This window comes from Phoxinus phoxinus, assembly GCF_949152265.1.
Source record: "Phoxinus phoxinus genome assembly, chromosome: 14".
NCBI lineage: Eukaryota > Metazoa > Chordata > Actinopteri > Cypriniformes > Leuciscidae > Phoxinus > Phoxinus phoxinus.
The window spans coordinates 7,222,964-7,239,442 of NC_136889.1; the positions used below are offsets into that span (position 1 = coordinate 7,222,964).

The following is a 16,479-nucleotide window of genomic DNA, read 5'->3' on the forward strand; positions in this document are numbered from 1 at the left end:
CATTTAGGAAACATAAGCACAAAAAACGAAACTTTGATGAATGTACTGGCTGCTTTTTCCATATAATTAAAGTAAACGGGAACTTAACAGAGGTATCATAAAAGTTTTCCATATGACTAGTGCAATATTTTCAAATCTGAAAAATAGTCATACGATAGCTTAATTTGAGGAACAGTTTTTTTTTCAGAGTTAGTTTATTCAAATTCTCAATTAGCTTTTATTTTTATGTTTTCAATTTACAATTTGATTTTAGTAATTGTATGTGTCTTTTGACTTTTATTAGGTTTTGTTTTAAAAATATTTCTAAATGGTTGTAATTTTGTAAAAAAAAAAAAAAAAAAAAAAATAGTTTTAGTTCAAGGCAACATTTCCAAATTTTCATTGTTTAAATTTTCTGTATTTTTTTTATTTAATCATTTCAATTAACAAAATATATTTTAATAGTTTGTTAACAATAACACTGATAGACAAAAAAAAGTCCACTAGTAACACTCATGTTTAGTGCTCAAATGTACTACATTATTTGTATGTACTACAAAATCACATAAATGCCTTTTGAAATTGGATGCAATTGGTTCTCTTGTGTTGCTGATATCCAACCTGATGTCTAATAGCACCATATTTGATTTGAGAGCTATTTTTGATGAATAACAAGTCTGGTACTTTGAAATATAGTGCACAAGTAGTATGAACCACTTTTTTGATACTAGGGTTCTTTTTTCCATTCTGAGTCTCCTTACAGTATCATTAAATGGCGAGTACAAATCTTCAACATTCCTCTGTTTTTGCCCTACAGTAGAAAGTCAGTCGGTTTAGGTTTGGGAGGACTTGATGGTGAGTAAACAATGACAGAATTTTTATTTCTGAGTGAACAATCCCTTTACGTTTAAAAAAATGGAAGGATTTATCTGAACTGGAGATCTTAAAAGTTCACCATCCTTTCATTCACCAGGCATCAATTGTCTCTGTTCTCAAGTTTCCGAAGTCATTTCTGAGTTTGAAAATAGAAGGATTGAAAAGTCTGCTGGCACTTTTCTTTGGTGAAGCGCTGACCTAAATTTCTCCTTCCCTAGATAAATGGGATCGCTCTGGATAACAAATCTCTGAGTGAATGTGAGGCTCTGCTGAGGGGCGGCAGGGACTCGCTCGCTCTCTCCCTCATGAAGGTGATTGTTCTCTCACTGCTGTCTGAGCGTGTGCGCCGCTCTCATTACCACATGCCAAGGTGCTGCCGTGACATTTATTCCAAGTCGTATTTGAGACAGCTGTGTCTGAGTTAGAATACCAACTCTGAAGCATTACTGAGGAAGTCAGGTTTGGAAAAAAGGCTGTTTGTAGGTGTTCTCATTAGTAATCACTCGAGCCGTTGCTAAGCCCTTGCGTAATGCCAAGTTACTGACCAGTACTAACCGTTAAGATAGCATTTAAATAGTTTTGAACCAAATTTTACAAAAGAAATTCTAAAAATATATATTTTTGTGTATTGACTTATGCTTTCAGGCAACCTAGTGTAACTATGTTTGAGAAATTATAAGCACAGCATTTTATAACTTAAAACAAATTCTGTGGATTCCCAAGTTCCCTCATTCCCAAATAAACATGAAGAACATGAATTAGGGTGGAGCTTAGCGATGCGTAAATTTGTTATTGGATGAAATAACTCTAAACCAACTCTGAAACTTTGTGTAACAGGTCACAGGTCTGTTAGAGTTGAGAAAACGTAACAAATCTAGTGCATGTGTGCCTGAAAGTGTGACAGCCAATCACATGACGCATGAAGAGCGTCAGTTTTGTGCATTTCCTACAAGGCAGGACTAAAGTTTGAGAAGGGAGCAGAAAATATCAGACTATATTAATACAAGTGAATGGATTAAATTGATTTAATTAATAATTCAAATAGTTCCACAAAGAGTTTAAATGAAAATGTAAGTTTAGCAATGTTAAAAGTTGAGAGTGAATTGGGAGTGACTTTATTTTATCATATATATGTAATTTGTCATCTTGCTTGCATCCGAATTGTCCAGTTTTGGTTTGCAATATCTCTTATTCAGAATGAAAACTTGTTCCGGATCAGTTTAGGTATGTAGTGCAAGTTACCATAGCAATGAACATCGCTAAAACCAATCGATTTTCTTGATCCAGACAATCCAGTTTGCTCAAACTTACTCGTGTAGCCTCTAAAACCGGCCTTTTCTGAAATAAGACACAGTAACTGTAGGTTATGTACTGTACCTCTGAATGTGTGTATTATTGATGTTGTGGTGTTTTAACTATGCCCAGTCATGCTGAACCTGTCCATTAACAGTTCTTTCCTCGGAGCACATCGGGGCAGAACATCTTTGAGAGCCTGAGGGAGGCCGAAAAATCTAACGGCAGAATCCACCTGTCAGATGTTCATTCACGAAACAGCAGAAACCTCAAACACAACAGTTCCACTCAGACGGACATTTATAGTGGGGACGCAGGCGGCGAGAGAAGAAAGACCAGGACAGACGCAGAAGAGAGTGGTTATTCCGAAAGGAAGGTCTTCCCAATCGCCACCTTGCACCCTAACACACTCCGACCTGCTTCAGAGCTGGGACTGTCCCGCTACAGCGGCAGCGCGTTTCAGGAGGTCTGCTATACCCGCTCCGAGTCAGTCGGCCCCGAATGCATTACCCTGGAAACCACCCTAGAGAAGAAACACAGTGGCGGCACTTGGCCTAAAATGGTGGTGGGTGTTTCCATGTCAACTGACAGCCCGGCGCAACTCTCCATCTACAGGTCACCCAAGCAAAGGAAGTCCATCTTTGAAGCCGATGCCTTCAAAAGGCCAGATACACCCTCGAAGACGGACTACCATTCGCCTCAACCTTTGAAAGCAGACTCCGCCCCAACACCTCCAACCCCACCCACACGAAGCGACTCCTTCAAGTTCAAGCACAAACATCAGGGAAGCTCCACCTCAGAGTCCACCATCACCACGATCTCTATCCCCGAACCCAGGCAGGAGGACCGCAACGGTAACCTGTACTTCACCGAGGTGGGGCGCGAGGGCAAGGTCTTGAGCTCCAGGAAGTCCTGCGAGGAGGACATTGGTCGGATGCGGCCTGAGGAACCAGAAGTGAAGCGTCCAAGGCCCAAATCAGCCCCGGCCCTCAGGCGCAGGATGACTCCTCAGACCATTGCTCTCCAGAGCTTCCAGGTGAATTTATAGATCCGCTGGGCTTGACACAGCCAGCCGCCCCTGTTTTAATTAGCCTCGCAGCCTGAGATTGATCTCCCACTGCACCAGGAAGAAAGAGCGAGGGGAAGAGAACATTAGAAGTGCTGAGACACGATGATGATGATTTGCAGAAGACTAGCTTAGCGTTCTTTTATTAGTATGAATGTTTTATAATTGGCTAATTATAGTAATATAATCTAGTATTTTCCACTAACTAAAATATATATTTTAATATATGACATATTGAGTCAGAAACGTAGAAGTAGTAGTATTAAAGGAATATATCCCATAATCTACTCCCCTTCAAGCCATCCTAGGTGTATATGACTTTCTTCTTTCAGCTGAACACAATCAGAGTTATATTAAATAATATCCTGGCTCTTTTACGCTTCGTAATGGCTGTCGTAATAGTGCTCGAGTTTTTGAAGCTCTAAAAAGCACATCCATCCAGAAGCAATCCATACATGCCTTCTGTAGCGAAGCGATGGGTTTTTGTAAGAAAAATGTCCATATAGTGATCATAGTACCAAGCACATCAATATTTTGAATATGATGTAAAGAATGAAAAATGTTGAGCGTATTTTATTAGCCAACCAGCCATTTTTTAGGATATTCCATATGTAGAAACATTTATAACTGTCTAAAGAACTGTATACTGAATTATCTAATGCTGTGTATGTGTGTGTGGGTGTTTGGCAGAGTTATTCAAATGATGGTGACTCTCTGGAGCAGAGGGAAATACTGCGTTCCTCTCCTAACCGACCTCATAGACACAGTGTGGGTTTCGTGCCTACAGCCTATAATGGAACCCTGCCTCCCAGTGAGTTACCCCTGCCCTAATCACAACCCAAGCCACCCATGGTGCATTTCAATGTATCTCTTTAACAACTCTTTCTACATGCTCTCTATCTACATTTGCTCTGTGGAGCGCAGTTCATCTTTATGCTGATCAAGGCGTCCTACAAAATTAATGTTTTACTTAATTTTATGGTGAAGTCAGTACTGAGTAATTGAAATGCTCATTTATGATAATCTTGCTGAATATGTATGAACGGGCTTGTTGAACAAAGCCTATCTCTCCTCTGAGTGTTCATGTCGTCGCTTAGTATGAAAATGCAGGTCTCAACAATTTTATGCATTTATCTTTTTTCTGATTCTTTTGTCACAGCATAAGGCCATCCTTATTTTTGAGCCCTGAAAAGTGTCAATTATGTCTAATTTATTAATGCATTAACATACCTTTCATGTAAAGACGTAAAACGTTTATAATATGAATTTGCTAATTATAGTAATATAATCTAGTATTTTCCACTAACTAAAATAGATATTTTAATATATGATATATATTACTGTATGACTGTAGATTTTTGTAGAAACAGGACAAACCACTATGGGTGCTGCTTGATGCCTATGTCATGTGACTCTACAGTTCACATGGGGTTTGTGTGATAATGAGGTCTATTTTTACTTGATTTGAATGTTCAAGCTTTGGCCAGAGTGGCTGCCTTCTGAGCTTCCCTGCCGTTTGCTCATCTGTCTTCAAGAGCAGCTGGCTTAAAGGTGGAACTCAATTCTGAACACAAGCAAAAGCCAAAGCGAGGCATGTGTAGTTAATGGCACAATTGCCATGTCCTTTCTTATGGGAACTGTATATATTTTAGATTGATCTATTATCCAACATACTGTATAAGTAAAATAAAGGGACTGTCCCATCTTTGTTAATATATACACATGATATACCTCATATTTAAAAAATGTTTTACACAAATTGGTTCAGCTGTACGGTAAAAAAAAAATTATAATAATAATATATATATATATATATACATATACATATACATATACATATACATATACATATATATACATATAATATATATATATTTAATAGGGACAATGAACAGTCAATAACTGCCCCAGAATTAGCTACGGAGCTAGATTTCATCTAGAGTCCCTGGGCAGGAAAAAGTGAATCGCATGACATAGCTAAAACAAAGACTCTTTAATCATATTTTCAAATGTGCAAGAATAAAACACTGTCTGATGTTAGTTGGTATCTTGTTCCAGTTATTAACAGCTCTTACAGAAAAAGCTGAACAACCAAAGTCAGAAGCTCTAAAGTGCTCTTTGCAATCACCTCTTGAAGAAGTTCATGTCTCTTTGAGAGCTGAGCTCACAAGACAAACAAGTTCTTTCAAAGTTATTAACAATTATGTACATTAAACAACAAATGTGAAATATAACAAAAATATTAAAAGTAGAATCTTTTCCTTTTTGGTTATATAACAGTGATTATATCTATTATGTTTATTGTCACAATATGATGTAATGCAATAAGAAAAAAAATAAAAATACAAGTAGAATGCAAAAACACTTCAGCAGCTTCTATTGAAAGTTTACGGTTATATATAAATTTGATATTTCTAAGATTAAATGTCACTGCACAGACGTGTGTCTGTGTCTTGAGTCTAAAATAACTATATGTTATTATAAATAACTATATATTAACTAAATAAAATATGGTACAATTTGTACGTTTTCACCATTAACTACGATATCTGGTTGGACCTCTTCCTTCTTTTTAATTTTAAAATGCATGCAGTTTTCTGAACGTTTAATATTAAGCAGCACTGAGTAAGCCAGTCAGAAATGTTTTGACATTGCAAAAGATAATTTACGTGCCTGTTCTTTCGTTTTGGCATGTATATAAATCAAGTATCATCTGCGTACATTCGAGTATGTACATCTGGACTGGCATTTGTTAGTTAGAGCATTCAAGTACAAAATAAAAAGTTGGGGCCCCAGGGTAGACCCCTGAGGAACACCTGTGGAACAGTCTCTTTGGGAAATGTCTGTTTCAATCTGAGTGCACTGTTTCCTTGTTGTAAAATAAGACTCCATCCATTTAATTGAATTAACTGAAAAATGTAAATATGATCATTTAGGTAAAAGTATGTTATGGTTTAGCAGCACATCAAACGCCTTAATATAGTCAACACTGCTTTCAATCCTGATACACAAGTTATTGAAAGTGAAAATAATCAAACAGATATTCTTCTTTAATTTAGTAGAAATGTACATTTGTGAAGTACAAACCAACTTTTGGTCCAAAATTAGCTATAATTTAGGCTAAGTTTGAAAAAACGAATTCCTATTACCTTATTTAAATGTATATAGTTTATTTTTATTTTTATTTAATAAATATATATATATATATATATATATATAATAATATTATTATTATTATTATTATTTAATTTAAGTCACAAATAAAGCTATACCTGTCCCAAAAAATTGCAACTTGGATATAAAATGAATAGAACGTAAAATTGCTCAAATTTAAGTCAGTGCTTGACCGGTGGCTAACATTTTCTGAAGGGTAAACACATTTTACTCATGACTCAACGGTGTGAGGAGAGCAGTAGTCACAATTATTTTAATATCAAATATTGGTTATTTGGTTGTGTTTATACTTCAGACTCAGCACATCGAGGACTGGCCCCCTGCCCTGCGGTAACAGCCGTTATGAAGAACCCTGTTTACATGGTGCGCAGTCACAGAGTTCACACTAACAACTGCCCTTCTGTCACCAGCCAGATCAATCAGCAGCACACACACCCCAGGTACCACAGTTCCCACTGAGACAACACACACACACACACACGTATACTGTACTTCTACTGAAGACTACCTCCATGAAATATGACAACTCGGTCAGAGTCACAGAGTGAACGTCATTTCACCAAGTGGAAGATGTTCCTGGATCAATATCCTTGTTGATCCTGGAACAACATTCCAGTCAACCAATCAGATTTGAAGGATTGGTTTATAGTTAATCTCAAGTTTAGGCTTACAACCAGGGTTAGGGGCTTCTACACCATTCAAATTCACCTATCTTTTCCCTTTGATTTTAGGGTTATGGTGTGGTTAAGGTTAGGTTTAGGGGTAGGGATAGAGTTAAGCCATTTGTTTTTGGAGAAGAATGTAGTTCCAGGATCAACCAAAGTTGTTGATCCAGGAACATGTCTTGTTTGACAATCACAATGACCCATCTCAAAAGTGCATGAATTGCAAACTTTGTATTATGTCATACTAAGTACAAGTAGCTGTAGGTCAAAAACAGGTTAATTATTTTATTTCTCAGGAGAATAATTGTTCCCTTTCCCCAAAATCAGTGTTTGCTGATCTGGTCTGCTCAGTTTTCTTCTCTCCATCTTAGTCCTCAGCATCAAGGACATCTAAGTCTGGACCTGAGCCAGAAACGCACCGCAGACTACTCTGAGTCGTCCCGTAGCAGCCGGGCCTCACACGGCACCAACTCCCTGCCATCCAGCGCTAGACTCGGTCAGTCTGTGTCTTAAATAATATATGTCATCTATTCCCCTCACACACTAAACCATTGATTTTAAGTAGCGTGTGTTTAGTTTGTTCTCCTCATCTTCTCCCTTTTGTTTCCTGAAGGTTCATCAAACAACTTGCAGTATCGCACTGAAAGGATAAAGATTCCCTCCACACCACGCTATCCTCGCTCCATACTGGGATCAGACAGAGGTGAGAGTCCTCCCATGAATCCAGGATCTTTCAATTCAGTACTAGTGTACTCCTTTCTAAATACTGCACAGGATAAACTTTAGGCTTTATGCAGCGATATATGTTTCATGTAGTTTGGTAAATTGCCAGCTGACCTCTGTGTGCAAGTTTAATTATTTCAGGAATATTTCGTAAATATTAATTTAGCTTTTTTTATCCAGTGTTTTTCTTCCGCACTGCAGTTGGTAAAACTGTAAATAACCACCACTAGCAGCAATATGATACAGGAAGGGTAATTAAAATGTCAGACTAAGCGCAATCAAGTAAAACATGTCAAGTAGAGAAGACTTTGCACAAACAAGCCTGACATTTGTGTACACTGAAATATTGCAAGCCTGAATAAATAACCCGAGGCAAAGAGTCTACACTTAACATAGTGCATATAACATTTTCTTTCTTTAATGATGAATCATACACAAAGTTTAATGCCGGGTTCACTCTACACAATATTTTTGTGATTTTTATTTATTTATTTATTTGGCCATTAAGCTTTAAAGAGCATGACATTCAAATAATTAAAACAAACAAACATTTATGCTCACATAAAGGCTGCATTTATTTGATCAAATACACAGAAAACACAGCAATATTGTTAAATATAAAAATGTCAAAGAACTGTTTGCTATTTAAATATATTTTAAAATGCAATATGTAATATATGCAATAAATAGCTGCATTTTTAGTATTTTCAGTCTTCAGTGTCACAAAGCATTCTAATGTGCTCAAGAAACATGTCTTATTGTTATCAGTGTTGAGTATGTTTTTTTTTGGGAACCATAATATATATATATATATATAAAAAAACATGAATTTTTGATGAATAGAAAGATCAATAGGAATAACATTTATTATAACATTATACATTTACTGTATTTATTAAAAAAATGACACCAAAAAGTTTTGAAACTAGTGTCTGTGAGTAATTTCGGTTTATTACTGTGTATTGTTATATTGGTACATGAACTAAATTTATGTTCTGTTTTAACTGCATTCAGCATTTTGAATCTAATACATACCATAAAGATTATGGCAAATTCATAAATATAAAAATGTATATTGATTATTGTCCAAAGGTATCAAAATAGTTTCCTGAAAAAGACGCTTTTGTCACTCTAGGACACATGCTGACTGTTTTTCATCCATGTTGCTCATCAGGGTCCCTGTCTCATTCAGAATGCAGCAGTCCCAGTCTCATCACCCCACCCCTGTCTCCTCTCAATCTCGAGACGTCCTTGTTCGCCTCCAGCCAGTCTCAGAGCTCCATCTCCACCCTGCCCAGGATCTCCGTCAGCCCTGTGCCCACAGGAGAGCGGAGAAAAGACAGGTACACTCCTGCTGCCTCAGTCCCTTCCTGCTGCACCCCCCCCCCCCCCCAATACCCCCGCCCCCCCAGACCCTTCATCAGGTTGCCAAGCAACAGCTCGCTCTTATCCATGTACAGCAGCCCGCCAAGCTCAGAATCCCTTTATCTGACTCGAATAATTGGTCTCTGCATCAATATAGAATAATGTATGTTGAAGGATCAGCCGTTCACATCACCGTCGCTCACTGCATGAGAACTTATTTTAATCTGCACCATCATATAAAATTCTGATCGACTTTTAGCAGAGATTTGTTAACTAGGTCACTCATTCCAGTTGTTCTTATGCATTTATTATAATTCTTTTCTAAATATTTGTCTTCCTCCAGAGTCCCTTGTGTGTGTGTCTCTCTCTTTCACAATCTGTTTGTCTCCTCTCTTCTTTGCTCCTCTGAATCTTTCAGATCTCTGTACCGTAACAGATCCTTTCTGAGAATCCCTCTGGCTGCTAGGCCTAGGTTCTCCTCTCTCAGAAGCTTGAGGTTTGTTCCCTGCCAGTTACGCACAGGGAATGCCTGACAAACGTACTTGTTTGTTCCAAGTGGTTGGCTTTAGAAATCCTTGCTTCTCTGTGTTGTGTTGGTATACAACCCAGGCTTTGTGTTAGCGCTGCTACGACAATTAGATTTACCAAATTACAGAAGTAAAATGAGTTGGAATGACACTTCACATGACTCTGACCAATTAGTCAACTAGTTGCTCAAGCAACCCAAAGGCTGATTTTGAAAATGTGTAGTTTTGCGAGTCCATATTTAGTTTTATTTTAAATGGTTAGTTCCCCATATATGATAATTCTGTCATTTACTCACCAAAACGATACAACTTTCATTAATCTTTGAAACACAAATTAATTTTTTTAATGAAACCTGAGATTTTTGCACCTCTATTGAAAGTGTACGCATCCAAAACTTAAGAAGGTTCATAAAAATAAATCCAGATAAATGAAGCGTTTTAATCCAAGTCTCTGATCAACGCACATACATGTAAATTTTGTTTTGTTTTGAAAATGATCAAAAACTTTGATTAAACCGTTGGATTGATATTGATTACTACGATTACACAGGGCCTGATACCGATGCTGGTTCATTCCTAAAAGTATTTTTCTTTCATGTTTCAAAGATGAACGAAAGTCAATCATGTTTTGAATGACATAAGGATAAGTAAATGATGAACATTTTCATTTTAAATATCCCTTTAATACGACTACATGGAGGGGATCAAGTTTATGAATCTGTCAACATTTTCCTTGAAGTGGAGTTTAATTGGTGTTATTGGGTAATTTTACCTGCTGCTGCTAATTAACTTTTTTGATTAACCTGCTCAGCAAGAGATTCCTCATGAATGTTAAATCTGTACACAGCAGATTTAGCTTCTTTTTTTTTTGAGTAAATGTCTTCTTAAGTGCTTACGGTTCTGGATTGGAGAGACATTTATGATTTGCATGTCAGTTTGGCTTCTCTCGTCGCCCGAAAAGATCCAGATTTTCTCAATCAATCAAACGTTAAGGTGGTTTAAAGCTGCGGTAAGGAATTATTATTATGTCTGAAAAATCAAACCTGTCTACGATAATAACAAGGCGGCTGTCATCACTTACAGCAGCTTCAATCATTTCTTTACTCAGGGATACAGAGATCTCTTTTGAAATCATGCATACTTTTCAGGGAAGCATTGCTATTTTGTCTGGACTTGGAGCTGTAACATTAACGTATGTTTTTACTCTTTTGGGCAGTAAATCAGTCTTTTGCACAGGCATATTTAAATATTTAGGTTAGAAGAATTAATGTACAACCTTCTGGATCTTTTATTGAAGTCCTGTATGCACACTCCCTCCGCTTTCTATCCTGTCTTTGTACCTGTGTGGCAGTTAGTTCTCCAAACTGCCCGTTCAGTAAACGTCTCTTGCTCTACATCCACTGCATGGTTCTCCTCTGTCTACCCTGGCTAAGACCTGCAGACCAGATTCTGTCTCAGCTGTTGATCATCTCTGATCTTGAAATTCACACACTTTTATCGCTCTGGCAGGCCGTACTTGGAGGAGCCACGGAATGTCATCGTGCACAAAGGGGCGGAGCCTCTCGGCATCTCCATCGTGAGTGGAGAGAATGGTGGAATCTTTGTCTCCAAGGTGACTGGGGGCAGCATCGCACACCAGGCTGGGCTGGAGTATGGAGACCAGCTACTGGAGGTTAGTATGCATCAATACTTGACATCCATAACCCAGAAGGGCTTTCAGAGAAAAGAATAAAGAAATTGAAAGGTTTGCCAATGACTAAAGTTTTCTTTTTTTATGGCAAATGGAAATTCATGACCATTTTATTTAAATACAGCTCAATTAGAGAATAGTGTTTTAACAATTAAGTAGTGTTTTTATTTCTTTATTTCACATGTAATATTGAGGACCATCACACCCCAGAATATAATGCATGTTTTAATTTACTTGCCATTTTTTATTTCATGCCGTTTTATTTTATGCAATATTATGCAGTTAGTTTTGTCATTTTATCTTTGTCATTTATGCAGTTTTATTTTAAGAAATATAATTACCTTTATTCTTATTTTATTCTATTCAATTTTATTTATCTTGTATGTATTTTTCTTTTTTTAATTTGACTTATTTTGCTGTTCAGCTAAATGATGAAAATATTAGTAAAAAACAATTTTGAGATTAGTAAAGCTGCATGTCATGTCAAAAACTAATATGCATTGTGTAGCTCACATTCATTTTGGTTTCTTTCCCTCAGTATAATGGGATAAATCTGCGCAATGCCACTGAGCAGCAAGCACGGCTCATCATTGGCCAGCAGTGTGACACCATCACGATCATGGCCCAGTACAACCCACACATGTATCAGCTTGGCAACCACTCTCGCTCCAGGTACAGCCCTTTTCCCATTCATTTTTGCTCCTGTGAATGCAGATTTCATCGCAGGTGTGGTTTATTCTTGGCCATGTTGTTCCATAGTTCCCGCTTGGAGCCAGTGAGCACTCAGTCCACCCCGCAGGGCAGTGGGGCCGCCACCCCAGATAACCACTCCACCATAGACACCCTGAGTGAACAGGATGAAGGCACGCTCACCCCATCCTCCAAACACACGACACCCACCACCAGCCCCAACAGCTTCATCAGGTACTGCACAAATACATACACAGATCTTAATGTTTACAGCCTCCATACAGTATCGTTCAAATATTTGTGGTCTGTAAGATTACTTTTCATTTAATTGATGAAAAGTGATATCCAGATTTTTTTTTAAATCATGATTTCCACAAAAATATTATGCAGCACAAAAAAAAAAATCAACATATTAGGTACATCTTTTCTTATAAGGAAGCAAATAACTTTTGGAGCTGCCAGGGTCACACAACATGAAATCCACCGACTTTGGGTGACCAGTCTGATTCTGTGTCTCTCTTGAATATTTAGAATTTCTCCAGAGAGTTCCAAGAAGGTTCCGGAGCCTCGCTTGGTAACGGTGAGGAAGACTCAGGTGGAGCTGGGCGTTCAGTTGTGCGGAGGAAACCTGCAGGGGATCTTTGTGGAGAGACTGGAGGAGGACAGTCCTGCCAGAGGAGCAGATGGGCTCGTGCCTGGGGACATGATACTCGAGGTAAATGGAGCAACTTCTCTGTCTGTGTAAAGCTTTTTGGGGACTACTGTGAACAGAAATGGTGAGACAGCAGTTCTTTATAAGACAAATAAATATTTTTTGGGGGGTGATAGATGCTTTACGAATGGACTAATACACTCTGTTGGCTGCTGTTACAATCAAGAGTCAAGACAAATAGGTTCCCGGAGTCATCTTAGCATTGGCACTGGTGCAGTTAGACTTTTAACTAAAGCTGAACATGTATCATTAATCTTTACTCTATGTAGTGCTGCAGCGATAATATATTTCACCCTTAACAAAAAAAGCCAATAAGGCTTTTGAAAAATAAGCTCTTTGACCAACAGAAGTTTGATTATGAAGATGTTTATCACGATAACTTTTATGCTTCTGACAACTCTTTTAGTCTTTATTTAAATTTGACAAGTTAGAATATTTTGCAAGAGCGAGAGTATAAAGGCAACAAGGCTGTAAAGGCTGTGATAGACCAACATCAGCGTCAGGCCGTTGTTGAGCATCTGTCAGCTCAGTTTTTGCAGTGTGTTCTTCACCGTCAGCACAAGTCGGACCCCGTTGGCGGCTTTTTGGCTGATTGAGCATATTGAATCGGCATCAGTTGGTGAGAGAGAGAACTCTGATTGGCTGTTCAGTTCAGTGATGAAGTCAGAGGGCACACAGAGAAGTCTGTTCTAATTTTGTCATCTTACCTGAGGTTTTCGATACGTGAATATTTTCATAACGACATGGCCATCTGGAATGAAGAAAGTGATCAACCTGATTCACATTTAAAATGGTAAGCAAGCACTTTTACGGTTTGTATATCCGCTGTCCTAGTTTCGTTTTTACTGACGAACATCATAGACTGCCGCCACCTGCTGATGTAGACAGTTATTCCTCTCACGCACGTACAAAACGTATTTGCTAGTTGGCCATTGGCTGTAGTCTTTGCTGGGTGTTCAAGCACAATGTTTTGTCCTAAATGCACACAACGTGAGCTGAGGTTTGGTCTGTCACAGCCTTAAAAGCGGACTAGTGGGTTTTCCTGTTTGGTGTGATGTTTAATGTTCCTGACAGCCTCTGTAGTCCCATTTACCCACGTTTTAGCAACCCCCTTTTTCAAGATGCATATTACTTATGTATTTTATGTTAAAGAATAAAATGAAAACATTTTGAGTTTGTGTAATGTCATTCTATTTGCTATAGGGTGCATTCCAGCCTCATCCACTGACTATTGTTTTTTCTCTAATTCAGATGTCAGCATGATGCATTCCTAACTATTGTTTTTATTGATCACTTCTTTGCTTTCTCATATATTGTGTGAAATTGTTAATATCCCATTCTTGCCATGGACATTCAGACCTGTGTCTGACCACATTATTACACACTTTTTTGCTTCACTAAGACAAAGCAAAGTCATCTAGTTTCTCTACATGTTATATTAGTTCTGGAATGGAAATAGTTTAAAATTGATGCATACATGTATTTTTTAGTTTGTTTTGTTTTTTACCTGTTAAAATGATTTTGTACAGTATAATTAAGGCACAGTGACAAAGTTATATTTTTGAAATGAAATTGGATATTTAAACGGAATGTGATTACACCCTTTCTATCGTTCTTTGTTCATCCAGTATGGCTCAGTTAATATGAAGAATAAGACTGTGGAGGAGGCGTACCTGGAAATGCTGAAGCCTGTGGAAACCGTGACTTTCAGAGTCCAGAATCGTCTGAATGAGTTTAAACTGGCGAAAGACACTCCTGGAGATGGATTCTATATCAGGTAATAAAAAAAAATCAAAATATAACTTCAAAAATAAGAGCTCCAACCCATGTTCAGTGTGCAAATTGAACAGAGAAAAAAGTCAGTTATTTGACCTGACCTTTAAAAAAGCAATCAACCCTCTTTTTAGTTGTGATATAGTGGCTATATTAGTGGCTATATTACATTCAGACTGGTGTTTTAAGAAGCCAAACAATTAGAAAATAATAATAATGTTATATTATTATTTGTATTATTCCAATGACCGTAATAGATACATATTTAAAATAAATGCACTGTAAAATAAATGAAAATGAATATTATATTATTCAATTATATTATAAAAGTATATTATTCAAGTTTACGCTACAGTAGGGAAATTACAATACTTTTGTCCTAATTTCAACACTGGCGAGAGACAAAACCCTTGAGCTTTTATTTTGACGGGAACTGCAGTTGAGCTGTTATTTTGGCAGAAAGCTACCGTTTCTGTGAAAACAGGTTTTCAAATGTGTCTCATTACAAATCTAGTGAAATGCTGTTATCATCTTCCAAGTGTTGGAAACTATGCTAATGTGAAAATAATGCATAACTGGTGCCCTTCATGTTCCCAAATGCACGTTAAACTCACAAAACATGCGGAGAGGGAGTTTACTGCGTTCATTGGAGTTCACTACATTGCGTAGAAGACACCGGATCAGGAGCTGATCACGTGATCAATAGGATTACTGCGGAATTCGCTTTGAAACACAGTGCAAACAGACTATATATTTATTTAATTAAATCACAATCTTTTGCAATTTGAAAAGGGCACAACGCCATATCGCACTTTCGATTTTAGTTCGTTTTACAGATACTTTGCTAAAGCAATGGTGCAAAACAGCATTGGAGACATTTTATGTTATGAGAAGTTCTGAAATATATTCGGTTCATTGGGAAACTGTAGCAGCACAAATTAGACTATGGCGGGCCGCGGGATGCAATAGTCTAGGTAATTAATGGGAAACACTAAGGTACAGCATGATTTCTCAACAGTCATTCTCACACAACAGTCTGCGCATCTGCCATGGACACATCGCCATACATGGCCACTTACCATTTCCTTATAACCAAATGCCAGTGTTTGAGCCTTGTGCATGCTGCTCTAAATATAGATATGTGGAAAAAAACTGCAGCAATGGGAATCTTTTAATCTCTTTAATTATGTTTAAGATGGAGGGTGAGATATTGTATCTGGCGGTGAAGATTATATCACCAAATCTCAATAATTTGTGTTCTATAATAGTAGCCGTGGTAATTAGACGGTTCGAGACAGAGATGCATTGTGTCTGCGCGGTGGAAAAAGAATAATGGAAGAGGGCCGTTCAGAAATAGCCGTGTTTGTCTTTGCAAATGAAATTCTGTGGCCCGCAGCTGTTGCAGGCGCTTTTTCTGCATGTGCTCCCATGATGTCACCCGCAGTAAATAATCTTTGTCAATCCGCATGTCGTGAATGAGCAGGAATGAGGAGTTATGGCTGGCTGCTAAAAGCCGCTTCGTGCTACTCCCAGGAATGAAGGATCGGTTCTGTCCAGGCCTCTTCCTGAATTTTTCATTCGTTCTTTCCTTCCCTTATTTTTCTTTGTCTCCCGCACCCTTTTCATTTGTCTCGTATTACCTCATTCTTGCAGATGCCGCACCGCAGTCTTTGCCTCATGTATAATGCTGTCACTTGTTGAATTATTCATTTCCTCTCTCTCTTGCAGAGCACTTTATGACCGAGTGGCTGAGACTGAGCTCGACCTCTCTTTTAAGAAAGATGACATCCTCTATGTGGATGACACACTACCAAATGGCAACTTTGGCACCTGGATGGCCTGGCAACTTGATGAAAACGCACAAAAAATTCAAAGAGGGCAGATCCCTAGCAAATATATGTGAGTCCCATCCTTAGACTCAATCAAATGATGGTGTCTTATAAAGG

General features: G+C 37.9%; 1 protein-coding gene across 5 annotated transcripts in view; it reads left to right on the forward strand.

The window, feature by feature from the left end:
- dlg5a (discs, large homolog 5a) overlaps nucleotides 1-16,479 on the forward strand; it is a 59,496-nt gene that overhangs the window by 35,930 nt on the left and 7,087 nt on the right. For 2 of the 5 annotated variants that reach the window (XM_079634522.1, XM_079634526.1), the window contains exons 15-28: nucleotides 1,074-1,166; nucleotides 2,306-3,184; nucleotides 3,905-4,025; nucleotides 6,684-6,828; nucleotides 7,425-7,549; nucleotides 7,667-7,756; nucleotides 8,951-9,119; nucleotides 9,560-9,637; nucleotides 11,178-11,340; nucleotides 11,897-12,030; nucleotides 12,118-12,282; nucleotides 12,580-12,763; nucleotides 14,389-14,537; nucleotides 16,262-16,432. In XM_079634522.1, the coding sequence (XP_079490648.1) occupies nucleotides 1,074-1,166; nucleotides 2,306-3,184; nucleotides 3,905-4,025; nucleotides 6,684-6,828; nucleotides 7,425-7,549; nucleotides 7,667-7,756; nucleotides 8,951-9,119; nucleotides 9,560-9,637; nucleotides 11,178-11,340; nucleotides 11,897-12,030; nucleotides 12,118-12,282; nucleotides 12,580-12,763; nucleotides 14,389-14,537; nucleotides 16,262-16,432 (2,666 nt within the window). The remainder of the gene's footprint in view (nucleotides 1-1,073; nucleotides 1,167-2,305; nucleotides 3,185-3,904; nucleotides 4,026-6,683; nucleotides 6,829-7,424; nucleotides 7,550-7,666; nucleotides 7,757-8,950; nucleotides 9,120-9,559; nucleotides 9,638-11,177; nucleotides 11,341-11,896; nucleotides 12,031-12,117; nucleotides 12,283-12,579; nucleotides 12,764-14,388; nucleotides 14,538-16,261; nucleotides 16,433-16,479) is intronic. The other 3 variants (XM_079634523.1, XM_079634525.1, XM_079634524.1) reach the window with 2 other exon arrangements.